At 29.4% G+C, this 24,423-nt stretch overlaps 1 protein-coding gene across 1 annotated transcript in view; it reads left to right on the top strand.

Moving 5' to 3' along the window:
• Nucleotides 1-188: 188 nt before the first annotated feature.
• The window catches only part of LOC111675514, a 29,618-nt gene continuing 5,383 nt past the window's right edge, over nt 189-24,423 (top strand). The window contains exons 1-9 of the mRNA XM_046947966.1: nt 189-212; nt 510-626; nt 7,246-7,516; nt 13,413-13,473; nt 16,630-16,903; nt 16,983-17,101; nt 18,715-18,899; nt 18,968-19,141; nt 23,254-23,397. Of these exons, the coding sequence (XP_046803922.1) occupies nt 189-212; nt 510-626; nt 7,246-7,516; nt 13,413-13,473; nt 16,630-16,903; nt 16,983-17,101; nt 18,715-18,899; nt 18,968-19,141; nt 23,254-23,397 (1,369 nt within the window). The remainder of the gene's footprint in view (nt 213-509; nt 627-7,245; nt 7,517-13,412; nt 13,474-16,629; nt 16,904-16,982; nt 17,102-18,714; nt 18,900-18,967; nt 19,142-23,253; nt 23,398-24,423) is intronic.

Below are 24,423 nucleotides of genomic sequence, written 5' to 3'. Positions count from 1 at the left end.
TGACTAGACTATGACTAGACTATGACTAGACTATGACTAGACTATGACTAGACTATGACTAGACTATGACTAGACTATGACTAGACTATGACTAAACTATGACTAGACAAAAAGTTTTGTACTTAGAGTAGGACAAAAGTCAAACATATAAATACAAGCCCAACATTCATAACTACTGGGTGGACTACATGCACATATGCCTGTACTGCTATGTAAGTGTAGGTGGTTGGGTTGTTTTAAAAAGAAAACTTTATTTTCCAAAAGCAATTTGTAGAAGGCATGTTAATGCTATACTTAACATTATGAATAAACAAATAACGTAAATAACAAAACTAAAATAAAAACTACAAAAAAGGCTAATTTGTTAAGAGCTGGCAAACATTATGTTGTTGTTGTTGTTGTTGTTGCTGCTGTTGTCGTTGCTTAAATACTTAACAAGACTTAAAAATTTAAATTAAATTTTATTTAAATACTTAAGAAAAAAAATACATTTAAATATATCATTTTAGTCGGAAGAACGTAATGGTACACCATCACGGCGCAGCAAATCAGAGGGTCCTCCAGCTGTGCCCAACGGTCGGGCTTATGCAATTCCCACGGAAGTTGATGGACCGGAAACTAAACAGGTATGTTAACGTACATTTAGCATTCGAAAACAAAATATAAAACAGTATGTATTTAAAAAGAAAAAAAAATAATACTTTAAAAAGAAAAAAACAAATTATGAAAAAATAAAATAATTATAAAATTAAACTGTAAGTGTGTTTGTAATGTCGTATGTGTGTGTGTGTGTGTGAAATTTAAAACAATATTTAAGTTAAATTATTAATAATACAAATTAAATCTTAATAACGAAATGAATAAACAAAAATTGCTATTATGAAAATTTTTATGTTATATGTTGTTCTTTTTTTGTTTTATTATATTTTTTTTAAAGAAAAATTTCATTTAGAAAGAATTAAAAGAAAAAAGAAATAATAAAAACAATTTATTATGCATGAGCAAAAACTTGAGATTAAAGCAAGTATTTATTGGTTTGTTTTAATATACTATTTCTTACAATTTATACAAAAATATTTTGTTTTTTTCATTATTTTTTCATTGCAAATTTTTATTGTATATTAAGGAATTTCTATTATTAACAGTAAAAGCTTTAACAAACTGGTATTATATCTGAAAGTTTTTATGCAAAGTAAACCATTTCAGACAATTGTATTGAAAGAGGCCGAAATCCAAAATCGTCATGTAATAAGCGAAGGGCTTGTTCCTAATGACACAATGCACACTATGGCAAAACTAGTATGAACAGAGTTAACCATGAAAAATCCTGGATAAGCTATACCTATACCTCTTATTCATCACCATTTACATCAGCAAACTTCTCATTCATTCGACACACATGTGGAACACAATCCGATGCACTCAGTCTAGATATACGAGTGGGTAAGGTCCGTAATACTAACACATTTCCAACGCCTAGTTCTCCAGTTACTCTTCTGTCATCATATCTAAGAGCACCTAACAATCCCGAATTATACACTATATCATGTATCACTCACCTTACCATGTATCACTCTTTTAAACTACCATCACTTCCCGCCAATTTGGTTTTAATCACAGTCACCAAGTGAACTTCCAAAGGTAAATTTCCAACTAAAGTCTGAAACTTTGCATTAAGTTTAATTCCTCTGGAGGGGCTTTGAAAGAAAATATTTTTTGTAATTCAAAAATGATTCATTTGAAGAAGTGCCTTACGTCAACACCTGCTTTGGTAGTCTGAAACACAGACTTTATTCAGTGGTCACAAAGACCCACTGTGATCATGAGTTAGAATAAACTCTAAGGCACTTAACCATGTAGAATAATCGCTTATAAATTAAAGAAAGGGCAGTGACGACCTTGCATCACATCCGTCGCTTCTTGCTAGACAATAGTCTAACACAATATCTATCAATTACTCCATCCTCTTCGTAGAATCAGAATAGACAACAGAAAACTCCACCTCGTATAAATCAATCTTTGAATAATCAGCTCAAATCCAACATTTTATTGATCTACAGTCAATGTTCTGTAATTTGCACCGCTCCTAACATCTAGGAGCGGTCCTGTGGGCAACTCGTCACCCGTAGTACTAAATTATGTGGTGCTCTGGTTAGACCGCTTTTTAATTATCCAAAGTCAAGCCAAAGATTGAAATGTAAACATCAGTTTATAGTCCCGGCAGACTAGAGGTATTGGTAGCACCTCTTTAACCCCGGATTGCAATACACCAAGATGGGATCTATCATCATGTCCGGGGGCAATTTAAAGTGACAATAATCTTTCGGCTACATGTTGCAATATATGTAAAAATATTTAGAAAAAAATGTCTAGGAAGTTCTTTTTATGGGGTAGGACGAGGAGTAACTGCAAATGTCTAACAGTTGATAAGTAAACAATAATAAAAAATAAAACGTTTTCTCACTGGTTTCTTAAAGTTTTTACTGTAATTTTTTTTATAAATTTGTCCTTATAATTTATTTCAAATATTTTAATATTTTTAATAAATATTTCTTCCTTATATTATAACACTTGCATTATTTTCATTTTCTTTTTTATTACATACACTTATTGATCTTTATGTTCTAATAGTATGTACTTTTACATACATACATTATGTGCATATAAATATACTCATTGAGTTTATACATACATATCCATATAAATATGTTTTTTGTGCAAATATGTATGAGTAAGCATTTGACCAATACATTGTATATTTGTTGATTATAGATTATATGGAGGTTTATGACTTTCAAGTGTTTTTTTCTTTATTACACTCGGTTTTTATGTTCTTATTACATTTTTATCTATATACTTTTTTGTCTTCTTTAATTTTTTCAATTTTTTTTCTTATGTTTATTTTTAAGCTTAGTAAAGCAATCTGTATTTTGTATACATATTTTTTCTTTTTAAATTTTTCTTTTTTCTACTTACCACTTTGTACTGCTTGTACTTCTTCTACTATTTGCTCTTCTTTCGTTACCAATTTTTTCTATTACAAATTTCAAATGTTATCATACTTAGTCAGTGCAAGAGTTGTAGAGACAAATATATATTTGATGTTTGTCTACACCGCTACATTTTGATGGGTGTTATAGCTTTATTTTGATGTTTGTGCAGTAAAAAAATAATGGATTTATAAATTCTACTAATCATGTTACATTCACTTTTGGAGTCCCTTTCTATGTTTATTCTTTTCTGTGTATTGATATTGTATCCGTCCATCTATCTGTATTTCTCTCCGTTAATCGCTCGATTTTTTAAATCAATATTTAAGTTAAAATTTTGAATTTTAAAAAGACTATCCTAGTTAAACAGGATATGATTTCCTTAGTTTAAAGTGGACTATAACCTTATTCAAAAACCTCCGAATATAACTCGTTTAAATTTTGGCACAAGGACGATCTTACGGTTTGTAGTTAGGCAAAGACTTCGAAATTTTCTGAATTGATTTAGTTATGTTTGTCTGTCCTGCCGTTCGTCTGTCAGTCTGTCAGTCTGTCTGTCTGTCCGTCTGTCCGTCTGTCTATCTGTCAGTCTAACAGTCAGTATGTCTGTCTGTCTTCTGGTCTGTCAGTTTGTCAGTCTGCAAGTCTGTCAGTCTAACAGTCTGTCTGTATGGTTGTATGTTTGTATGTCCGAATTTCTGTGTGTCTGTCTGTTTGTCTGCCTCTCCATGTAAACCTTGTAATCAAACTACAGGTTGCAATTTTTAAAAAAATGTTTTGACATAAACGTATTTTTTAGTCCAAGGACAAATCATATTGAAAATAGTTAAAATCGGTTCATTATTTCACCTAGCGTCCATACAATCGTACCCCCAAGTAGGGCTTTTGAGACGATAGTTATATTAAATATTCTAGTAATTTAACAAAAATTAGCACAACTTAGTTTTGTGCAAGTCTGTTATTCTGTTTATCTATTGATCGATCTACATATATAATCAAGGAACTTTGCAGTTAAAACTGGACTACGACTTCTCACAGCCTTCATACAAAGACCATATCGTAATTAAGCTTCTACATTTCGAGAATCATATTCATATTACTAATAGCTAGTGTATGCTATCATATTGGTCGCCTATGCACATTTTTCTATATCATTCCTTTTTGTTAAATATTATTGTTATTGTTGCTAAAACTAAAAAAAAAACTAAAAACCATTCGACAAGGTTTCTTCTATATATATTTGTGGCTGCTTGTAATTCTTGTGACAATTTTCTATTACATGCATTACGTTTGTTACATTACATGTTGTATGTATATGTACTGTTTGTCATTACATCTAGATCATCGATTCATGTAATATTTTTTCTAAATTTTTTTTCCTTTATAATACAGTCAAACCGGCAAACATACAGTCCGTTAGATATACAGCTGCTGCAGTTTGTATTGTATTTATAATGATGACGCTTAATGTATCTGTTTTGTGTTAAACTCAATTACATTACAATTTTGTAATATTATAAATTATAGTTGTTGTCATTTATAGACGAATTATTTATAGAGATGGTTGGTTTTTTACTCTTGAATATTTTTTTGAAATCACTTACTAAAACAGTGTTTTTATCTATAGTTTAAGAAGTATTTGTATTGTTTTGCTAGTAAAATGATTTATAACAGATTTTGTACAATTTCTAGCAGGTATTTTGCTATACAGCTTAATGTGTATATGTTTATAAATATGTATGTATGTGTATAGTTTTCTTTATTTATTATATTTTTTAATGAAATACTTAAAATTGTAATGGACTGAATAGACAGGCAAATTAATTAGAGAAAATTATTTATTACTATAAATAATTATTTGAAGTTTTCGTCTGAACTTTGTGATAATATTAAAACGGTTATAAAGGGTGAAATAGAGGGAGATTTTGTAAAATAATATAAAATGGAGCATGTTTAAGGCTTTAAGTAATGACTTCAGTTTGTGGTCTCATACTTTTGAGCCACATAGGTCATATTTCGTACATTTTAACCGATGAAACTCTCCACATGCTTCGTTGTGCAATCATTGTGATTTTGTGGTATTTTCCATTGTAAAACCTCGAAATATTGCTCGTAGACCAAATAAAGTGATTGTTTACTTTGTCTGTCTGTCTGTCATCTGCAATCCTGGGGTAAAAGATACAACTAGTACCTCTAGCCGGCCAGTACTAAAAATTGGTGATATCAAATATATCCTGTTTTTTTTAATAATCTGGTACTAAGTATGGGCAGTTGCCCGCAGGTCTTTGTTCTGGCTGATCAATTGGTTAAGGTTCCTTAGGTATTCACCTATTTGCTGCTGTTTAAACCCAAAACCCAAAGATTGATACTCTAGAAACCACAGGCCAAGGTTGTGGATTAATTAAATGTTGGAATTGAGCATATAATGCAAAGATTGGGTATGTGTTAAAGTTAGATGTACCATCGGATATTTGTATGTGTCGAACGAGAAGGATCCTGAATTGTATCTGAGTTATATATTGTGGAGTTATAACACCTTAATCTTTAATTTTTTGGCGATTTTCCTTTATTGTTGTGTGTGTTGAAGTTTAAGCTAATCATGCTCAACTTATCACTGTAGGTTCTTGTGGCCACTGGAATAAATGTGGCTAAATAAATAACGATTTGTGTTTTCTGAACCACCATTTATGTGCCCTAAGTGCTGCTGCTGCTGAAACAACAGAAGTCATCTCATTAGTGTGGTTGTGCAACTTTAAGAGTACGCGGAAGGCACTGTTGTGAGTCTTTAGATGATAAGAATGTTTTTAAAGACATCGTATTCCATGTCATAGCATCAATATGGTGTTTTCAGCTGATGTTGGGTCCGCTTCTTCCATCGAGTCTAACCAGTAATTGCGTTCTTCTTTGTCGGGGTTAGGTTGAGCTTGACTCAGGGGGGCCACCGGTAATAGCTGGTGTTGAGTTGCAGTGATTGAAAAAGGCCACTGTGAAATAGGCCAATATGGCGGGTGTTTACGTATGTAGTAGTATGTAGAGTGGTTGTAGTGTGGTTGTGCAACTTTTTTAAGAGTCGAGGAGTGCATTGTGGTGAGTCTTTAAATGATGAGAATGTTTATAGGATATTCCTCGTCAAAGCTGATGTAAGTGTTTTCTGCTGATGTTGGTTTCCTTCCATCGGGTCTTAGCAGTGATTGCGTTCTCCTTTGTCGGAGTTAGATTGGTGGTGAGTCGCAAAGAATCTCACCAAGTGTTTGAAAAACACCACTGTGAAATCGCACTTCGACATTCATTTGTTTGTCTGTCTGGCTGTCAGAGTCTGTCAGTCTTCGTTTGTGATGTCCAGTGTATTTTTGGATAGACTCAAATGAAAAAGGTTACTATAAGATTGTATGAATGTTGTTGAAAGCTCTGGTTTGTTTCTAAAACCAAAAAGAATTTGAATTAGTTTATTACTATATGATGCATCAGTTTCTTAGGTTAAAAGGTTTTCTTAGCAAAAGTTTCAATATATAATTTTAAAATGTTTTATTATTAAATCATATGTATTAAAGTTTTATCATTTACATATTTTAAATAAAATTAATATAATTTTCATTATAATAACTTGTTATTTTAAAAATTTTTAAAATTTGTTTTTCAAAAATACATATTTGTAGCATGTTTTTTTCTGAGTTTTTTTTTTCTTTGAAGTTTGTTTGGTAATTTTTGAATTGTACTACGCACATGTTTTTTTCTAAATTAATCATTTAAGTACTTAAAGTGTAATTATTAAATAATGTATAATGCATTTAATTATAATTAATATTAAATATAAACTATATAAATAATTTTATTAAATAATTAAATAATTTTAATAAACAAAAATTTAGTTTAAATTAATCTATAAATTTATCAAAAAATACTTGTATTTTGTCTGTCTCTCTTTCTCTTTCTTTTCTTGTTTTTTTTTTTGTAATTAAAATCCCTTAAAATTTGGAACAACTGCAACAAACCAACAACAACAACTACTGCACATTATCTTCTACCTCTCTACATAATTTACGTCCCGGCTAATTACGTTAACGATGACATTGATGAAATCAACCTAAAACCTATAATTTATTAAAAAAAAATCTCCTTAAACTTATTATTTTAATTCAAATTATTATTACATATTTGGGGTATATATATTATTTTTTGTGTGTTTTTTGTTTGTTTTTGGTTTTTGTAAATTATTATTGTTTTCTTGTGTTTTTCTATTGCATTTTCTTTGCAGGCGGGTGAGTCGAATAATGGCTTATTCAAAAAGACCATCTCAAAATTGAGCACAGAGTATCGTTTGCAATTCGTTTGGCCCAATGTTCGTAGAATAAGAGATCAAACTGGGTCAAACGTACACAAAACAACAGCCAAAGAACAGCAACAACAACCGAAAAAATCAATATCATTAGGTGCAATTAGGGGTCAACAGCACCATCCGCTCAATGATCGATGTACGGCTGCGATGCCAACCGTTCATAAAAAACGTACAACAAATCAAAAAGAAGGTGCGACAAAATATTCCATTTAGTTTTGTCGCTTTTTTTGTACAAAAAAAATTTAAATTAAAAATACTATTTAAATGAAAGAAACTAAAAACTAAATCACATATTAGGCAATGAAAAAAACTAACAAAATTTATTTAAAATTTTACTACTCGTTAAAAAACGTACAATTAGCAGTAATTTTTTCTTATAAAAAATTTTCTCACAATCGATTTATATGCGGCTGTTAAGATTTTAATAAGGATTTCAATTTTAAATTTAAATTCTAAAAGTGATACTAAATTTATTGTAGTTTTTTATAATAATAATTTAGTATTTTAAAAGTACGTTTTAAATAGTTTTTTTGATACTAGTTGCTTTATAAGTAGCTTTTTAAGGCAATTTTTAATGTTTAAAAAGACTGCTTTAGTTTTCTTTATAGTCTCGCTTTGTTATTATTAAATAGAATTTCGCCAAAAGTGTTTTAATATAAATTGAAATTTTAAGGTTTTAATACGTTGTATTAGAAGGTCACAGTAAAGTATTTGAAAATTTTCCCATATAAAATTTTGAATACACAATTCGATTTATAAACCCTTTATAAAATAACGTAACATTTTACGTATCCTCTCATAATTGAACAAAATTATTTATTGTCAAGAATGTCGAAATGCTTTACATGAACACCTGCTGTGTTGGCCTATTCCAAGGTGGTCTTTTTCACCAACATTATGAGCTTTTTTGCAACTCACCAACGAGGGTGGTTCTTATACAAGCTCTTTTCTCAAGAAAACGAACTTTTTAAACTTTGACCATTGTTACCCCACTATTTAACTTCCGAGATGCAAAAACATCATTTCCGTTAACAACGGACACAGACAGGTTGGACTCTGTTGAGACGGAATGAACAAATGGGATGACCTCTGTTGAGTCGGCAACAACACTGAGTGACGCATTCGATAGTCCGAAACACGAATTCATCAAAAAAGTTGAGACTTTGTTCTTACTCGCAGAGAACTCAGTGTGTTTATTCTGGTATGAACAGAGTTTTCTCTGAACATAAATAGACGAAGGATGAAAATGGCATCACTTGCATTAGATACCTTTCGTCCATCAACATTCAACACAGCACAGCTCATTTGTCCATTTCACTCATAGGGAACAACATCCGTCACATCCACTATAGGTATAGGGGCGGGTAAGATCCGTACACCAGTAAATTCGTTCTGTATCATATATACTTAACACCAAGTCATGCCCAACGCTTAGTCCTATAGTCACTCTTCCTGGGTAGCTGCTGACTTAGGCATAATTACGGAACACATTCCAAATTTCAACTAGACTCATCCCTTTAATCGACATTCTATACCTGTGAATTTGGGTTTAAAGCACAGCCACTACATGGATCCCTCAGAAACCTTAACCAACTGATCAGCTAGGACAAAGTCCTGCGGTTAACTGGCCAACCATAGTACCAGATTATGTGGTTCTCTGCAACGACATAAATAAATCATTCATTTCTTCCGAGATGCAAAAACACCATTTCCGTTAACAAGATAGTCTCTCGTCTCTGTTGAATCGGGATGAGCAGATGGGAAGGCCTCTGTTGAGTCGGCAACAAAACTGAGTCCCGCAGTTAGTTCTCTGTGGGGTAGCATTCCGAATTTCAACTAGTCTCATCCCTTTAATCGACATTCTATACCTGTACGTAGTGCACAGTCACTACGTAGATCCCGTAAAAACCTAAACCAACTGATCAGCTAGGACAGAGTCCTGCGGGCAACTGACCAACCGTAGTACCGAATTATATGGTTTTCTGAATCTACATAAAAAAAATCATTCCAAGGAGGTTCATGAGGGATACATGTATTCTAGAGACTGGCACTTTATCCTGGGTATTTCAATAACTTCATGATTTAAGAAAGGTAACATGCTTCCGACAAGGAAGGGGGTTGGTGTTGTATGTTTGGTGTCAATCTAATAACAGATTTTGAACCTTCAAGGGATACATGTGATCATCATTAGTTTATAGTCCAGACGGACTATTTTCCCACTAAAATGAAGGGAAAGTAATGATTTAATCATTACTCTATATAAATGTTTGTGCCCATGTTAACTTTAATTTATTAAGGATATAAGGGAAAAAAATCTAATTTTTTCAATACTTTACTGCGACCACTTAAATAAAATAGTCATAACTACTAATAACTAATAAAAAATTATAATTATTCGTAGTTATAACATTAAACTATATTTGTTTTCTTATTTCAAAATACAATTATTTTCTACTTTTTATGTTTTTCTTTATCACCAAAAGTTTTCAATGTTCAAACAAAATGTTTTTTTTCTTAATTATCAGTTTGTAACAATTTTCAAAACAAAATAATTTCTTAATTTTTCTTTGTTCTTTCTTTGTTATAAGTAACTCGGTGTATAGAACGAAATTATCTAAAAACAAATAATTAGAGCGCATTATGTTAATAATTATAATATTTTAAATAATTTATAAAACAAAATATTGCAGAACAGAAAAACAACCATTAAATTCTTAAAAGTTGTTTACCATCTTTAGAGCAAAAGCTTCTTATTTTTAGCATTAATGATTGATGATTTTTTTAGGTAAAAGGCAAGTAAGTGCTGTTGTTTTTAAACTTTTGCTGAAAGTTAAAAAAAATATTAATAATTATTAAACTAAATACTGGGTTTGTTTAGTTTTATTGTTTCTTTAAAAAAAGATTTTCTTCTAGAAAATTGTTCCATTAGTGGGAGCATGTTTATCTAAATATATGTGTGTGTGTGTCTGTTTTCGTTTCTTTTGTTAAAAGGTTGTTGAGTTTCTTTAGAGATTTTTTTCTTTTATTTAGTTTTGTTTTCATCATTCATTTAGTTGTTTGAAATATATATTGATTTGTACATAAATAAGACTCATATTTTAAGAAATTCATGCCATTCATTAAAAGTATTTAGTGAATAATTAACACATATTAAATTAATTAAAGATATTAATTATTGATTAGGAATGCAAAGCTAGTTAGACAAGATGTGGATAAATAAATTTAAAATTAATTGTTGTAGGTTTTATTATCGTTATTTCATTAGGTTGGTGTGTTTTGAGAGTAGAGTATACCAGGTGGTATGATTAATAAAAAAATAATCATACGCTCTAGGAGTCGCTTGGAATGTTGTTATTTTTTAATGGAATAAACTTTTGTCAAAAATAAAATCTCATTTCATTTAAAAGTAGCTGAAACTGAATGTTGAAATTGTTATAAATTACAAAAAAAACTTAGTCTTAAAACTATTCAAATTACTTATTTAATTTTGGATAGGTCTGACTAAAGACTAGCAGGAATTCCGTTTAGGAATTGCGTTTAGTATTTTATTAGGTCGATGGGTTCAGAGTGATGAGTACTTCAGGTGGTATGATTAACAAAAAAATAAACAAAAAAATAAAAATAATGGAATAGCCTATTGTTTCAACTATGGACCAGTCTATTGTCTATTCTATAGACAAGTCTATTAACTAACCCATAGAGTAGTCAATATATCAGATTTTAGACTAGGCAATGACTATCTTATAGACTAGCCTATGGATCAGTCCGTTTACTGGCCAATGGAATAGTCTATTGTTTTACATATTGACCAGTCTATTGTCTATCCTATAGACAAGTCTATTAAACAACTCATAGAGTAGTGTTTTGACTGGCCTATGGACTAACCTTTTGTCTAGCCTATAGACTAGTCTGTGGACTAGCCTATTAAGTAGTCTATGGACTACCACTCTATAGAGAGACTAGCATATGGTGTAGCTTATTGTCTACCCTATGGACTAGTCTATAGACTATCCTGTGATGTAGCATATTGCATGGCCTATGAACAAGTCTATCGAAAAGAATATAGACTAGTCTATTGACTAGCTTATAACGTAGCTTATTGTCTAGCCTCTGGACTAGGCAGTGAACAAGCATTCAGTTAGTAGTGAATTTGCTATTCTTTAGGTTAGTGTGTTAACTAGTCCATTGTCCATCAAATGGATATGTTTACTAGCTAGGATAAAGACTATCACTATTCTAGTCTGGGGACCAGTCTATGGGCTTGTCTCTTGACAATTCTATAAATTACTCTATTGACTAGTTCATTGATTAACCTAATGTATATTATATATCTAGCTTATGATTTAGTCTATTACCTAGCCTTTGTCATAGTCTATTAACTAGCCTTTTGAATTGTCTATCTACTATTCTATGAACTTGCCTATTAACTACACTATGGACCAGTCCAGAGTTAACCTCTTTTCTATTAGTCTATTGACTAGTTTATTGGCTTATCTTAATTGACTTTCTTTTGACTATTGACTAGACCAAGTTATTGATTTCCTTTTCATATGGACATACTATACTAGTCCTTTAACCAGTCTATGTACAAGTCAATTGACCAGCATATGGAATAGTATATGGACAATCCTATAGAGTAGTCTATCGACTACCCTATAGACTAGCAAATTGTCTATTCTATATACTATTCTGGTGACTACCTTCTGATTATCCTATGGAAAAGTTTGTTGACTAGCCTATAGAAAAGTCTATTGACTAGCATGCATGAATAAGCATATAGTTTACTCTATTACCTAGACGTTTCATTGTCTATTGACTAGTCTCTGGAATATTGGCTATCATATGTACTTGTCAGTCAACTAGTCTAAGTACTAGTCTGGAGTTAGCCTATTATCTAATCTATCTATAAACAGTAACTAGTTTATTGATAAGTCTTTTTCCAACGCATTGACGTATGTCTAACTAGTGTATGGATGAGAATGTATACAAGTCTAGCCCATGAACTAGATTATTGACACGCTCATGAAGTAGCCAAATGACTTCTCTGTGGTCTTCTCTATTCTCTTTTCGGATTATGGTATTGATTGATAAAACTACTAATCTATGAAATATTCAATGAACTAATCTTTTAACTATTGTTGCTTCTGGGTTAGTCAAGAAATGTCTTTGAAAGGAAAAATAAACTAAGCGAGAAATTTCTAAAAAATTATTACTAATTACTAAAGTCAGAATAATAAGCCTTTAAAATTCAATTAATTTATAAAAAGAACTCTACATCAATTGATCATTTAATATCATTCATTTGTTTGATGTTTGTTTTGCGTAATTAAAATTTGATTAAGTTTTCGATATCATAACATTTATTGACTTCATCTTTAAGTTTTTGTTTAGTTGTTGTTTTATTTTTCAAAACTCAAAAAATGAATCGAAAACATATTGGTTGAAAAAAATTTCGTTCTATATTGTAATTGCGATTAATTAAATTTTATAAACGGTAACTAAGTTCACTTACTAACATAGTAATCTATATGATTTGTTTAATATAGTTTTTTTTTAATTTTTTGATTTATGTAATAAATTTTAACTAACAACTACTTTAATACTAATATTTAGTTTTTTAACTTTATATTTTTCTTTATTTTCATATCTTTTGATTTGTTGTTTGATTTACTGTAAAAAAATTAACTAAAATTCAAATTAATATTACTAAGGTTCTATATTGTTTTTGTTTTCGTACTAACTTAAATACTAAAGTACTATCTAAATTTGCTGTTGTTGTTAATTTGTTTACTAATCTAACAGAGTTCTGTTACATTTGATTCTATAATCGAGTTGTGTTTTTTTTTTGGTTCATTTTGAAAACTAAACAATGAATAAATTAACCCAAAAACGTACAAATCAAGAAAAAAGTAACAAATTAAAAGTTGTATTGCAAACGTACTACTACTTAAATTTTAGATCAAATATTTACTTACTTACAAACGTTTTAGTAACAATTAATGTCAATGGATTTTATTTTTCAAAAACTACTAATCGAAAAAAAAGAAAAACGAAAATCAATTTTATATATTTATATATTTTTTTAGCAACACTACATGAGTTGGAGCCGCTGGTTAGCGATGCTGAAGATAGAAAACCCATTGAAAAGTATGCAAATACACAGTTTTAGTTTTAAGTTTTAAATAGTTTATTTCTGTTTTTTTGGTTTTAGTTGTAGATTTTTTCTTTTTCATTTTTATATGTATATTGATTTTGGGTTGGTAGTAGAAAATTGAGAAGTATGCCAAAAAGTTTAGAAAAAGGATTTAATTCTATTAATTTGCTTAGAATATTTAAAGAGTGGGTAACCATGACGTGATGAATTATTTAGTTGAATTAATTTAAAATTGATGAGCTTAGCTAATTGGAGATTAGAGTTTGGAAAAAATACTAATAGGAAAAACAATTGTTTAGATTAAAGTATAATATCAATGATTTTTGTTAAAATTCATTATTTGTGGAAGCACTGTTCGGCCGTTAAGTATTTTATGGAACGATTCTAGAACCAGTTCTTTAATCAACTATTTTTATTTAAATACTTTACATTTTTGCTATTTGTTGTCTTTTCTGTGATTTTTTTTTGAAATTGTTAAGATTGGAACTAATTTTGAGAAACAGTTGATTAATAGAAGAAAATTTCTGAAAAAATAAAATTTTCTTTGCTGTCATGTTGATTTTTCATTAGATATTCCCATTTTTGTTAAAAGCATAGCATGTACATAAGAAGGAGTTAAGTAATAACTAACAAATAATGTATAAAGTACTTCAGTACTTTGTTTTTAGTCTTGACATATTTCCAGCAAAAATTTGGTAATGACTTGCAATTGTAACCACTTACCTATTAACATACCTTTCAATGACTACTTGAAGTACCTGCAATTATCACCAATGAAGTCGTTAAAAACACTTTTTATCACCTGGACAAAGGAAGTAAACCTAACCCTTGGATCGATGATCGATGGAGTTCGAATTCCGACCTAGCAACATCCAAAAAATCTTTTGGCCACATTTGAAAGCCTCTTTACTTCCTCAGCTCACACAAAGTAGAAACAAGGTCCTTAAAGCGCTAGCCCTCAGCACTTTGGGTATGGATAAAGAAATTTTGTTAGCTACATATACTGCATATATTAGTGCTTAATTATACTGCTCCAGTGTGGTCATCTTCGCTCAGTGATACATAGTGGAGAAACTTTCAAAACTGTCTTAAGGACTGTAACGGGCTGCCTATCAATTATGTCGAAAATTTACCTGCACGAGGAAAAGAAGGAACACTATGCCATGTTGACTAAGCAGTTCCTCCTAAGTTGTTATCGATGGAGTCATCCCAAAACATCACAAAGTTAGATGCTACCGCGAGGCATGTCCAAAGGATCTTTATATATAAAAGGACAACATATGCATATGTGTAGGATCCACTGGATCAGTCAGTCGCATACGGCATATTTGAACGATATTTAGCTTCTATGTCTTCACCATAAAGCTGACTACTGAACTAGAAACTAGACCTCCAAGTACGACATTCATGCGTTATTCTGCCGATGAATAATCGATTTTATGGTGAAGACATAGAAGCTAAATATTTTTTTCACACCATTTAATTTGACTGGATCAGTCCTCGTATGACTATTGAACTAGAAACTAGACCTCCAAGTATGACATACATGCTGTATTCTGCCGCTGAATATTCAGCTTTATAGTGAAGACATGAAAGCTGAATAGTTTTTTTTCACACGATTTACTTTATCTGGATCAGTCCCCGTATGCGGCAGCTTTGAACGACATTCATAGAGACGCCATAAATTTCGCGGACGCTGAACACATAAAAGAGTAGTTCTGGCACAACTAAGATCGGAATGGAGCAACAGGCCCAATGCCTATTGGTCACGTATAGACCGTGCCGTCTGCAACGAATGTATTTTATGAGTCAGACACCTTGTGACACCCACCACACATTCAACTGCTCAGCCAACACTTTTTCACTCCGTCCAATGGATTTGTTGACGTATCCAGTAGAAGTGGCCAAATTTTTACGGCTTGGGCATTGCTGTAGAACCTTCCAACTAGATTATTGTAGAGTTTTAGCTGTTACAACAGCAACCTTAATAATGTTATATATAAATGCTTTTTGTCTAGTTTCTAGTTCAATAGTCAGTTCCATGGTGAACGCATAGAATCCGTATAGTTTTTTTTTACACGATTTACTTTGATTTCAAATAACTTGTTTTTGCTGGGTTATTTTCGAACAATGAAAATAGAATCAGAACGTGTCTTTGTAGTATTTTGATTTCTCAAGTAGTAAACTACTTTCTTAACTCCCTATTTGAAGGCGATCGTTGTAAGTACTTACTTAACTCCCTATTTGTAAGTACGTACTTGCCTAGTGTCGACCATGACCCGCCTATATATTTTAACTTGTTTTTTCTTTTATTATTCTTTCTGCCTTATTCATAAATATTTAGCAAAGGTTCATAAAACAACTTTTCATAAAAATTTTGTCCCCTAAAACTTTAATATATTGTAATGAATATGGCAGTTAGTCTTTAAATTATTTTAATAAGGGAATTTTATTTTGGTATACTTCTCAATATTATTATTAATCATCTCTTTTGTTGTAGTCCTTCTTCTTTTGTATTTTCTTAAACTCTCAATAAACCATTGTAAATAATTTTGTAAATTTCTAAAACCGAAAAAAAATTTTACGTAAAATAATTAAACATCACCTTTTTTCCAAAACAAAACTGCACCCTACATCATGATTCAAAAATCATTGTTTATTTCTAAATATATGTTTTAATTAATTTTCGTTTTTTTAACTTTTCACTTTCTTTTTTTTGTAACAAACAATTAAAAAAATTATAAAATCCTCAATACTTAAATGGTTTTTAACAAAAAAATCCAAAAATGTTTAAAAAAAACCTCAAATAATAAACAAACTGGATGCTTGCTCGTATGCCTTAAAAACATGACGCTTTGACTGCTTTTTTCAAAAAAACCAAACAATCCTCTAAATCATCTGTTTTCCAAAACCAACATCAAAACTGATGCCATTTAAAATAAATAAACAAACACTACCTCCTTCCCCTACCAAACTAAAAATGGCTTGCATTTTTTTGCACACATGGCTTAAAAAAAATATACCAAAACGTTATAAAATTTATTATAAAATCATATAATAATAACAAAAATACAATCTGTAAAAATGTTTGCACCTTTTAAAATGAAAATTTTAAAACAAAACAAAAAAAAAAAAACTATAAAACTTAGACAAGTAACTATACAAGAGAAAAAGGTCACCACCCGACCCTTCTCCCAACTGATTGATCAAGAGCGAGCCAATCATTTCATTACCAAAAAGGAAAATTTCGGTTTTGCTGATGCAACCGAGGCTGACAATAAGCAACAACATGCAAAACTGCAAGAGCAGCAACAGCAGGGTGAGATCATAATGAATGGCTCGGCTCCACCCTATTCGAAACCAAATTTGGATTTATGGTTTAAAGAGGTAGTAGAAATGCGCAAAAAGGCCGGAGAATATAAGGTCTGTATAATGTTTTCATAATAATGTAATTTTTCTTTATGAAAATTATATTTTGTTTTATTTTTAATTACAACTAAAGAGCCGAGGATGGGGCAAGGAAATTGATCCGGAATTGTTTAAGAAACAACAGGAACTTTGGGATCAGGTCTCGAAACGTAGTTCATTGTCTTCATTATGTTTGGCCTCAACTATGCCAAGGTAAGTTGCTAAAGTTTAAGGTGTTAAACTAAGGAATAGAAAGTATAGCTTTTTTTTAGTTGAGATAGTTTAATGAAGCTTTTGCTTTCTTCTAAATAAAAATTATGTTCGTTTAAAGCTTTGGTTGCCATCTAAAAAGTTCATTATTTCTTTTGTAAAAACCTATTTCTATTTGAAAAGCTTTCGGCTTATAAAAACCTTTTTGTTCAAAGATTCATTTTCCAATATGAAAACTTTTTGAGTTAAAAGGATTTTTTTCTAAAGACACAACTTTTTCTTAAGAAAAAGCTTCTTTGTGTAAAAGTTGTCTTTAAGAAATGAAATAAAAACAGAACAAAACTTTGTATAATATAGAAAATAAAAAAATGTTTTACGCTAGACAATATTTTTTACAAATAAAGGAGTTTTAATAAAAAAAAGCATTTGTCCAGTGAAACCTGTCGTGCTAAAAAGAAGCTTTTTCACAAAAAAAAGATCTTTTAACAAAAAAGCATTTGAACATGAAAAGCTTTTACAGAAAAAATAAGAACTAATGAAAGCATTTTCATTAAATAAAGATTTCTGCTAGTCTTGTTTACTAGTTTGTTTACTACAAACGCCTCTATCATTGAAAAAGCTTTTTGCTTGAAATACCTTTTTGTATTAAAAAACAAACAAATTTAATGGAAAAGCTTTTTGTTTAAAAAATTTTGCAAAAAGCTCCTTTATGTAAAATAAAGTTTCTTTGTGTAAAATAAATTAAATAAAAAAAATTTTAGAAAGAACTTTTTATAATATAGAAAATAAAAAAAGTTTTTACGCTAGACAATGTTTTTTTTACAAATAAAGGCGTTTTAATTAAGAAAGGTTTTTCCTAGTGAAACCTTTTGTACTGAAAAGAAAAAAAATGCTTTTAATAAAAAAGCTTTTTTAGTAAAAAAGCATTTGAACTTGAAAAGCTTTTACAGTACAAAATAAAAACTAATAAAAGCATTTTCATTAAATAAAGATTTCTGCTAGTATCAAAGCTTTTTCCTAGTGAAGCATTTTTAACTGAAAAAAAACAGATTTTAGTAATTAAGCTTTATCACTAAGAAGGTTTTCTTTAAATTATTTTTTTTTAGTTGAAAAGTTTTTTTAATTATTTTTTATTTTTTAATTTTTTCAGTTCAGAAATTTGTTTACTGCAAACGCCTCTTCTGTTGCAAATCCTTTTTTTATTGCTTTTTGAAATAAAAAACAAACAAATTTAATGAAAAAGCGTTTTCTTTAAAAAAAATTAAAAAAAGCTTATTTTATGGAATTTTTTTCTTTACTTGTTACATATTTTCTGGGGAAAACTTTTTAAATAGTTTTTTTGTGAAATAGCTTTTTAAAATACTTTTCAGTGTTAAAAATTTTGAGTTATCTTTTATTGAGAGATTTTTGATAAAGCTTTTTCGTTCAAAACAGAGTGTGTATCATTTTCACTACTTTTTAATATAAAATCTTATTTAAAAAAGCTTTTTTAATCAAAAAGGCTTTTTCTATATTTAAGATATAAAAGCTTTTTATGAACAGAGCTTTAAATAAATTTTTAGATAAACAAAAATAAAAAAATACAAATTCTAATTTATATTTTCCAATAATTACAGGCCCATAACTAAGGAAGAAAAAGATGAGGAGAATAACAAGAAAACCGCTCCCATATTAAAAACTTATAAACCTCGAGTTCCTGGTCAGGCTTACTTTTTGGAAAATTTAACTAAAGACGAATTAAATGCACTGCCAGCACGATTTAGTCATATACGTCATCATTTGGAACGTACCACAGGACCAGGTTTAAAATCACCCTTTAACACTTCCAAAAAATTCGATATTATTTATATTTAATTGTTTTTTTTATAGATGTTGAGGAAGGCGCCTTATTGCCATCACCTACACGTGAAAAATTAATGCCAGCCATTACTAAACGCGAATCGGAATCACAAAGGGGTAGTCCTAAGAAAACAGCCGCCTCACGTCATGGCTCACCACAAAAGGGTAGTCCCCAAAAGGGCAGTCCCAAAAAGGTTCTTAAAAGTAAGTAAACATTTTGTATTTATAACTTTATTTACTATTATTTTTATACACTTAAAGAAATTTCTACAAAAAAAATTATTTATTACACATTTTTAAATGAAAAGCGCAAACAGCAAATAAACAAAAAAAATATATATGAAATTAAGGAAACAAAGTTTTTTTTAGTACCACCACACCACCACCACAACCAACACTGACACGTTTTTCTTTGGCACTTGTCAGGAGAGGTTTAGTTATAAAACCTAAATTTTTATCTGTATTTGTTTTTGGTTTATCTACTTCTAAAAACACTTAAAATACACAAATGTTTTTGTTGGATAACAATAAATTTTTTTTTAATTACCTTGATATTAAGTTCCAATGATTTTTAATTGAATTTTATGTTAATTTTTGTTTTATCGTATAAGTTTAATGCTAAATACGTTTGTCTTGCTACTTGTTCCTTTTTTTTAAAGATTTATTACAAAAGAAAACAAATGTGTTCAGTTTTTGCCTGTTTATTTTGCAAGATTTTATTTTGTTAGCAAATTATTGATTATTTTTCTATATTTGAAACGTTTTTGAGTGCAGTTTATGTGCAAGTTTCATTTGTAAAAAAAAAAAAAAAATATTAAAAAATTTTTATTGTTCATAAAATGTTAGTTAAAAGATAAACTAATTAATGTGAAGTTAATTTTTTTTAAATGTTGGTTTTTAAACATCTTTCTAAAAGGTTTCTCTCTTTTCACTCTCGCAGTATTTCTTCATTCACATTTCTCTTTTATATCTTTCTTTTTTTTCTAAGATTTAGGTCGACTTTAGTTTTTTAAATAAAATTATAAAATAATAAAATCTAAGTTGTCATCTCCTATTTTAAAGAAATATCACAAAACGTATATCTGTCTGTCCGTCCACACGTCCGTCCGTCTCTCCGTCCACCTATCCGTCCGTCTGTTCGTCTGTCCGTCTGCCTGTATGTGTGACCACTGAAATAAAATTGTGTGAAAATTCTGCCAGAAATGATTTGGAGAAATTTTCTATTTCAAAACAAGCAAAATGCGTCCAAAATTAATGGATTTACATATAAGCTAAAAATCCAAAAAAAAAAAACATCTGAAAATTGTATCAAAAACAGAGAATTATAGCGCATGCTTTGGCAAATAAATCGAAATGTGAAATATATTGATTCATGATTTTCTTTAAATATCTCTAACGTGACATTAGTTACAATTAAGTTGACTTCTTTTAAAATTTATATCTTTACATAGACTCTATTTTAGAGTGTCCCGAGGAGATTTTAAGATTTACGTGTAAAAAATTTGAATGGTCCTCAGTTCCTTACTAGTGATTCAAAAACCTGACCTCAGTATAATTTGTGAAAAAATAAAATATCTTCCATTATTTTTAAATGGGTCTCAAAAATTCTGTAATTTTGAGCTGATTAAAGAAAAAATTATTTCAAAATTTTTGTAGAGTATTTTTGGTCCGCAACATAATTTTGCGACACATGCTATTTTCTCTTTTTGTCGAAATAGGATCCAAAATTGTCATAATTTTTAGTTTATACAGAAAAATTTAAAAATAATTGTTTGACAATTGGTTTCATACAAGTCAGGGAGTGAAATGTAAACACCAGGTTATAGTTCCGGAAGACTAGAGATACTCCGTGATTACAATACATCAAGATGTGGGCTGTACATAATGGAAACATTCATCGGAGAGATAATTCTTTTACAGAAATTGTGTTCGGTGTAAAAAAATAATACCTTTTTAAAATCAGGAGCGTTTGGTTTTTATTTTAAAGACTTTAGGGATATGAAAACTCAGCAAAAAAAGAATATGAAAAGAAGCGAAAGAGAAATAGAATTTACTCCATGGAAATGCTGAAAAAGACCTAAAGAAATCATGATTTTAACACAGGTTTGTCATAAAAGGGATATTCTTTTTATTTTATTACAAATCTGAAGTCATTCTCAGAAAGTAATTTTTATGTTATTTTTTTGGAAGTTCCAGATTTGTTCCAAAACTTTTCTGGCTAAAGAGAATTAATGAATATTTTCTTCGTACTTGTAAAAAGTACGGGAACAGAAAAAACTAAATTTCTCTTTCAACAAATAAAAAATTTCAAAAATTTTTTGTTTTCAATGTACTTTTAAACAAATAATTTATTTGAAAATTTTTTTCTATTTGCCAGGAAAAAATGTTTTGGCTAAAACCTGCAAGTTCTGGCAAAGAGAAAATATTTTTATTTGCTCAAATTTGTTCTCTTTTACAATTTCTGGCACAAACATGCAAACTTGACAAGTAAAGGTACAAACCTATAGAATACAACAAATTTGACTTAAATAATATTAACAAAAATATATAAATTATACGCATTTATCAATTCATTCCAAAATAAAATGGTTTTAATTTAAAAAATGTCAGCACAAAATTTAAAACAATATTAGATTCTTTTCGCGTCTTTGGAAGTGGTGCTAAATGTTATTTGTTTGGAAGTATTTCGTTTTATTTTTGCTGGGAATAATCCAGTGATGAGCTGTTTATTATTGTATTGTCACTCTTTTTACTTAGCGTGGGTTTCAGGATACTTTTAATGAGTTTTAATTGAGATGTCTGTAGGTCCGATAGAATTTACATCGACTAATATTGGTAAATTTGCACAATTTGAATCTTAGCATGATAAGATAAGTAAGCGGGAAAAGTTTATAAGAATGTTATAGATTGATATACCCTTTAGCACTTTAGTGGGGAGGGTATATTTCGTTTATGCTGATGTTTATAACTACAATATTATTACTACCTTAAAGTATACCAAGCGGCTCAAAAACAATCAAATGTAGCTATGTCTATCTGTCCATCCGCCTGTCTGTCCGTCCGCCTGTCCGTCTTTTAAACAAACTACAGATCGTAATTTTGAAAACAATTCAATGAAATTTGGTGCACGATCTTCTATTGTTCTAGGGACAAAGTCTATTGAAAATAGTAAGGAACGGTCCATTTTTTCACCTAGCCCCCTTACAACTGAACCCCCGAATAGGACTTTTATGTTCAAAATTATGTTTAATATATTCGTATATCGACAAAAAAACTACATAACCAAGTTCTATACTAGCCTGGATGACCCTTATAAAAAAGGACCTAATTTGACCCTAGCCTCTGTGAAAAGCCCCCTTCAAAATTTGATTTAAATGTCCACAATTTTATTAGCGATGTATATCTGAGGCAAGGTACAATTCAACTTAAATGTTTTGCTATGAAAAATAAATCATACTTTACTTTTGTAACAGGTGTAGAGTATTATATGGTTGGCCTCGCCCGACTATAATTTCTTACTTGTTTTTCATATGTAAAATTGTATTTTCTATTATGTCAGTGATTTCAAGCCAAAACTTTTCCTTGAATAAAATTTGTTTTTTTTTACAAAAACTCTATAAACATTTTTTTTTAATTTTTATTTTATAATTTTAATGACTGTTAACTATCTCTCTCTTAAAACTCTCTTAACTTCAATACTATCAAACTGTGGCATTCACTACAACAAATTCATTCACCATAAACTATTATCATGACAACATTAATATTCAACCATAAACTTTTCAAATAGTTGGATAAAATCTAGGAATATCTATATGTTAGTTACTAACTAATTAGAGATGTTAGTTAAAGAAGCTAGGTTAACCATTAAAAAAAAAAACTGTAACAAAAATGTCTAACTATCATTCAATGTGAATTTGTTTAAAAATTAGCAATGTGTATTTTTAATTAAACTTAAATATGTTTACAACATTTTTTTGTGTTTACACCTTAGATGATAATTTTTTTTGTCATAAACATGAGTCACAAAATTTAAAATGTATACAAAAACAAAAGAATTTGATGTCTCATTACAATATACTTATATATGTTTTTAAATTACTTAACTCACCCTTTTAGTTTTAAACATAGTTTAAATAATAAGTTTTGTCATAATCAAATTTCATTAACATTTATCAAAAAATCAAATTTTTTCTTCAAAATCTAAAACAAAACCCAAACAACAACTTTAAAAATTCTCTGAAAATAACCATTAAAAAAACGCTATCGAAAACATAATAAAAATGTTTACAAAAAAAAAAAACTAAAACAAAAAGTACGCTCACAATCGGTTGGTCCAGAACATGAATCGCCTAAACGTCAGTTACGTTCCTCTAGTACAGCACCCTACAATCGAACGGCTGGCAAGAAAACTCCTACAACAGCTACACAGGGAACGTCAGAGCGTAAACCACGACCATGTAAGTAATTACTAGAAAAAAAATGCAAAAATAGAAAAATTAGTAAACTAAAATTAAAACATAAAGTAGCTACCTACGTCTCACACACATATTTATTATTTATAAGATTTTAATTGGCTGTTTTTATTTTTTATTTAAAATTTCTTTTATTTTATTTATTTTACAAAATTCCTTTAAAATCCATTATTACAGAAATAAGTTAATTTGTTTTTTTTTTTTTTATTTTATAACATAACTAACTTTGTCTAGGTCTTAGTTCTATTTTTGTGTAATTGAATTTTAGCAGATACAATGTAGTTTCCATTAAAATGTTTAACTTTAGTTTGTTGTTTTGTTTACAATTAATCTGAAATTACTAACATTTTAGCTGTGATTTTTCCTTAAGTTTATCTTTTATACTTTCAATTGTGTTCAAAACAATTCAAATACTTTTGTAAATTGTTTTCAAATTGAAATTCTATATACATTTACATAATCTTAATATTTCCATGTAATGGTGTTGGGTTACTACTACTTTAATACTCATACTTATACAAATATATTAACAATTCTTATGAGTTTAGCATGTTTGTTTATTAGTTTTAATTAAATTAAAGAAATGTGTATAAAACTTGTTAATGTTTTTTTTAGAAAAAAAAAACATTTAGATAAAAAATTTATTTAACTGTTATATAAAAATAATAAAAACAAAAAGAATAATTGGTGTTTTTAAGTGTTTTGTTTTTAAAATATTTTAAACTAACGAAGAAACAAAGGAAAAACTTAAACTCATATTCATTTTAAAATTTTCCTTGAAGTGTAAAAACTATTTCTTTTTTCATAATAATGTTTAACAGTTATATTTTCATATGTTGTACATTTATTCCTTTTTTTCTTTTTTCCATAAGTCTTTTTTTAGTTAGAAATGAGTTCTTATTATTGTTCAGTTCTAGTTCAGTTCTAGTTCAGTTCTAGTTCAGTTCTAGTTCAGTTCTAGTTCAGTTTTAGTTCAGTTTTAGTTCAGTTCTAGTTCAGTTCTAGTTCAGT

Source organism: Lucilia cuprina, chromosome 4 (assembly GCF_022045245.1).
Source record: "Lucilia cuprina isolate Lc7/37 chromosome 4, ASM2204524v1, whole genome shotgun sequence".
Lineage (NCBI taxonomy): Eukaryota > Metazoa > Arthropoda > Insecta > Diptera > Calliphoridae > Lucilia > Lucilia cuprina.
The sequence above is the reverse complement of the archived record's forward strand: the minus strand, read 5'-3'. Positions and strand labels throughout refer to the sequence as shown.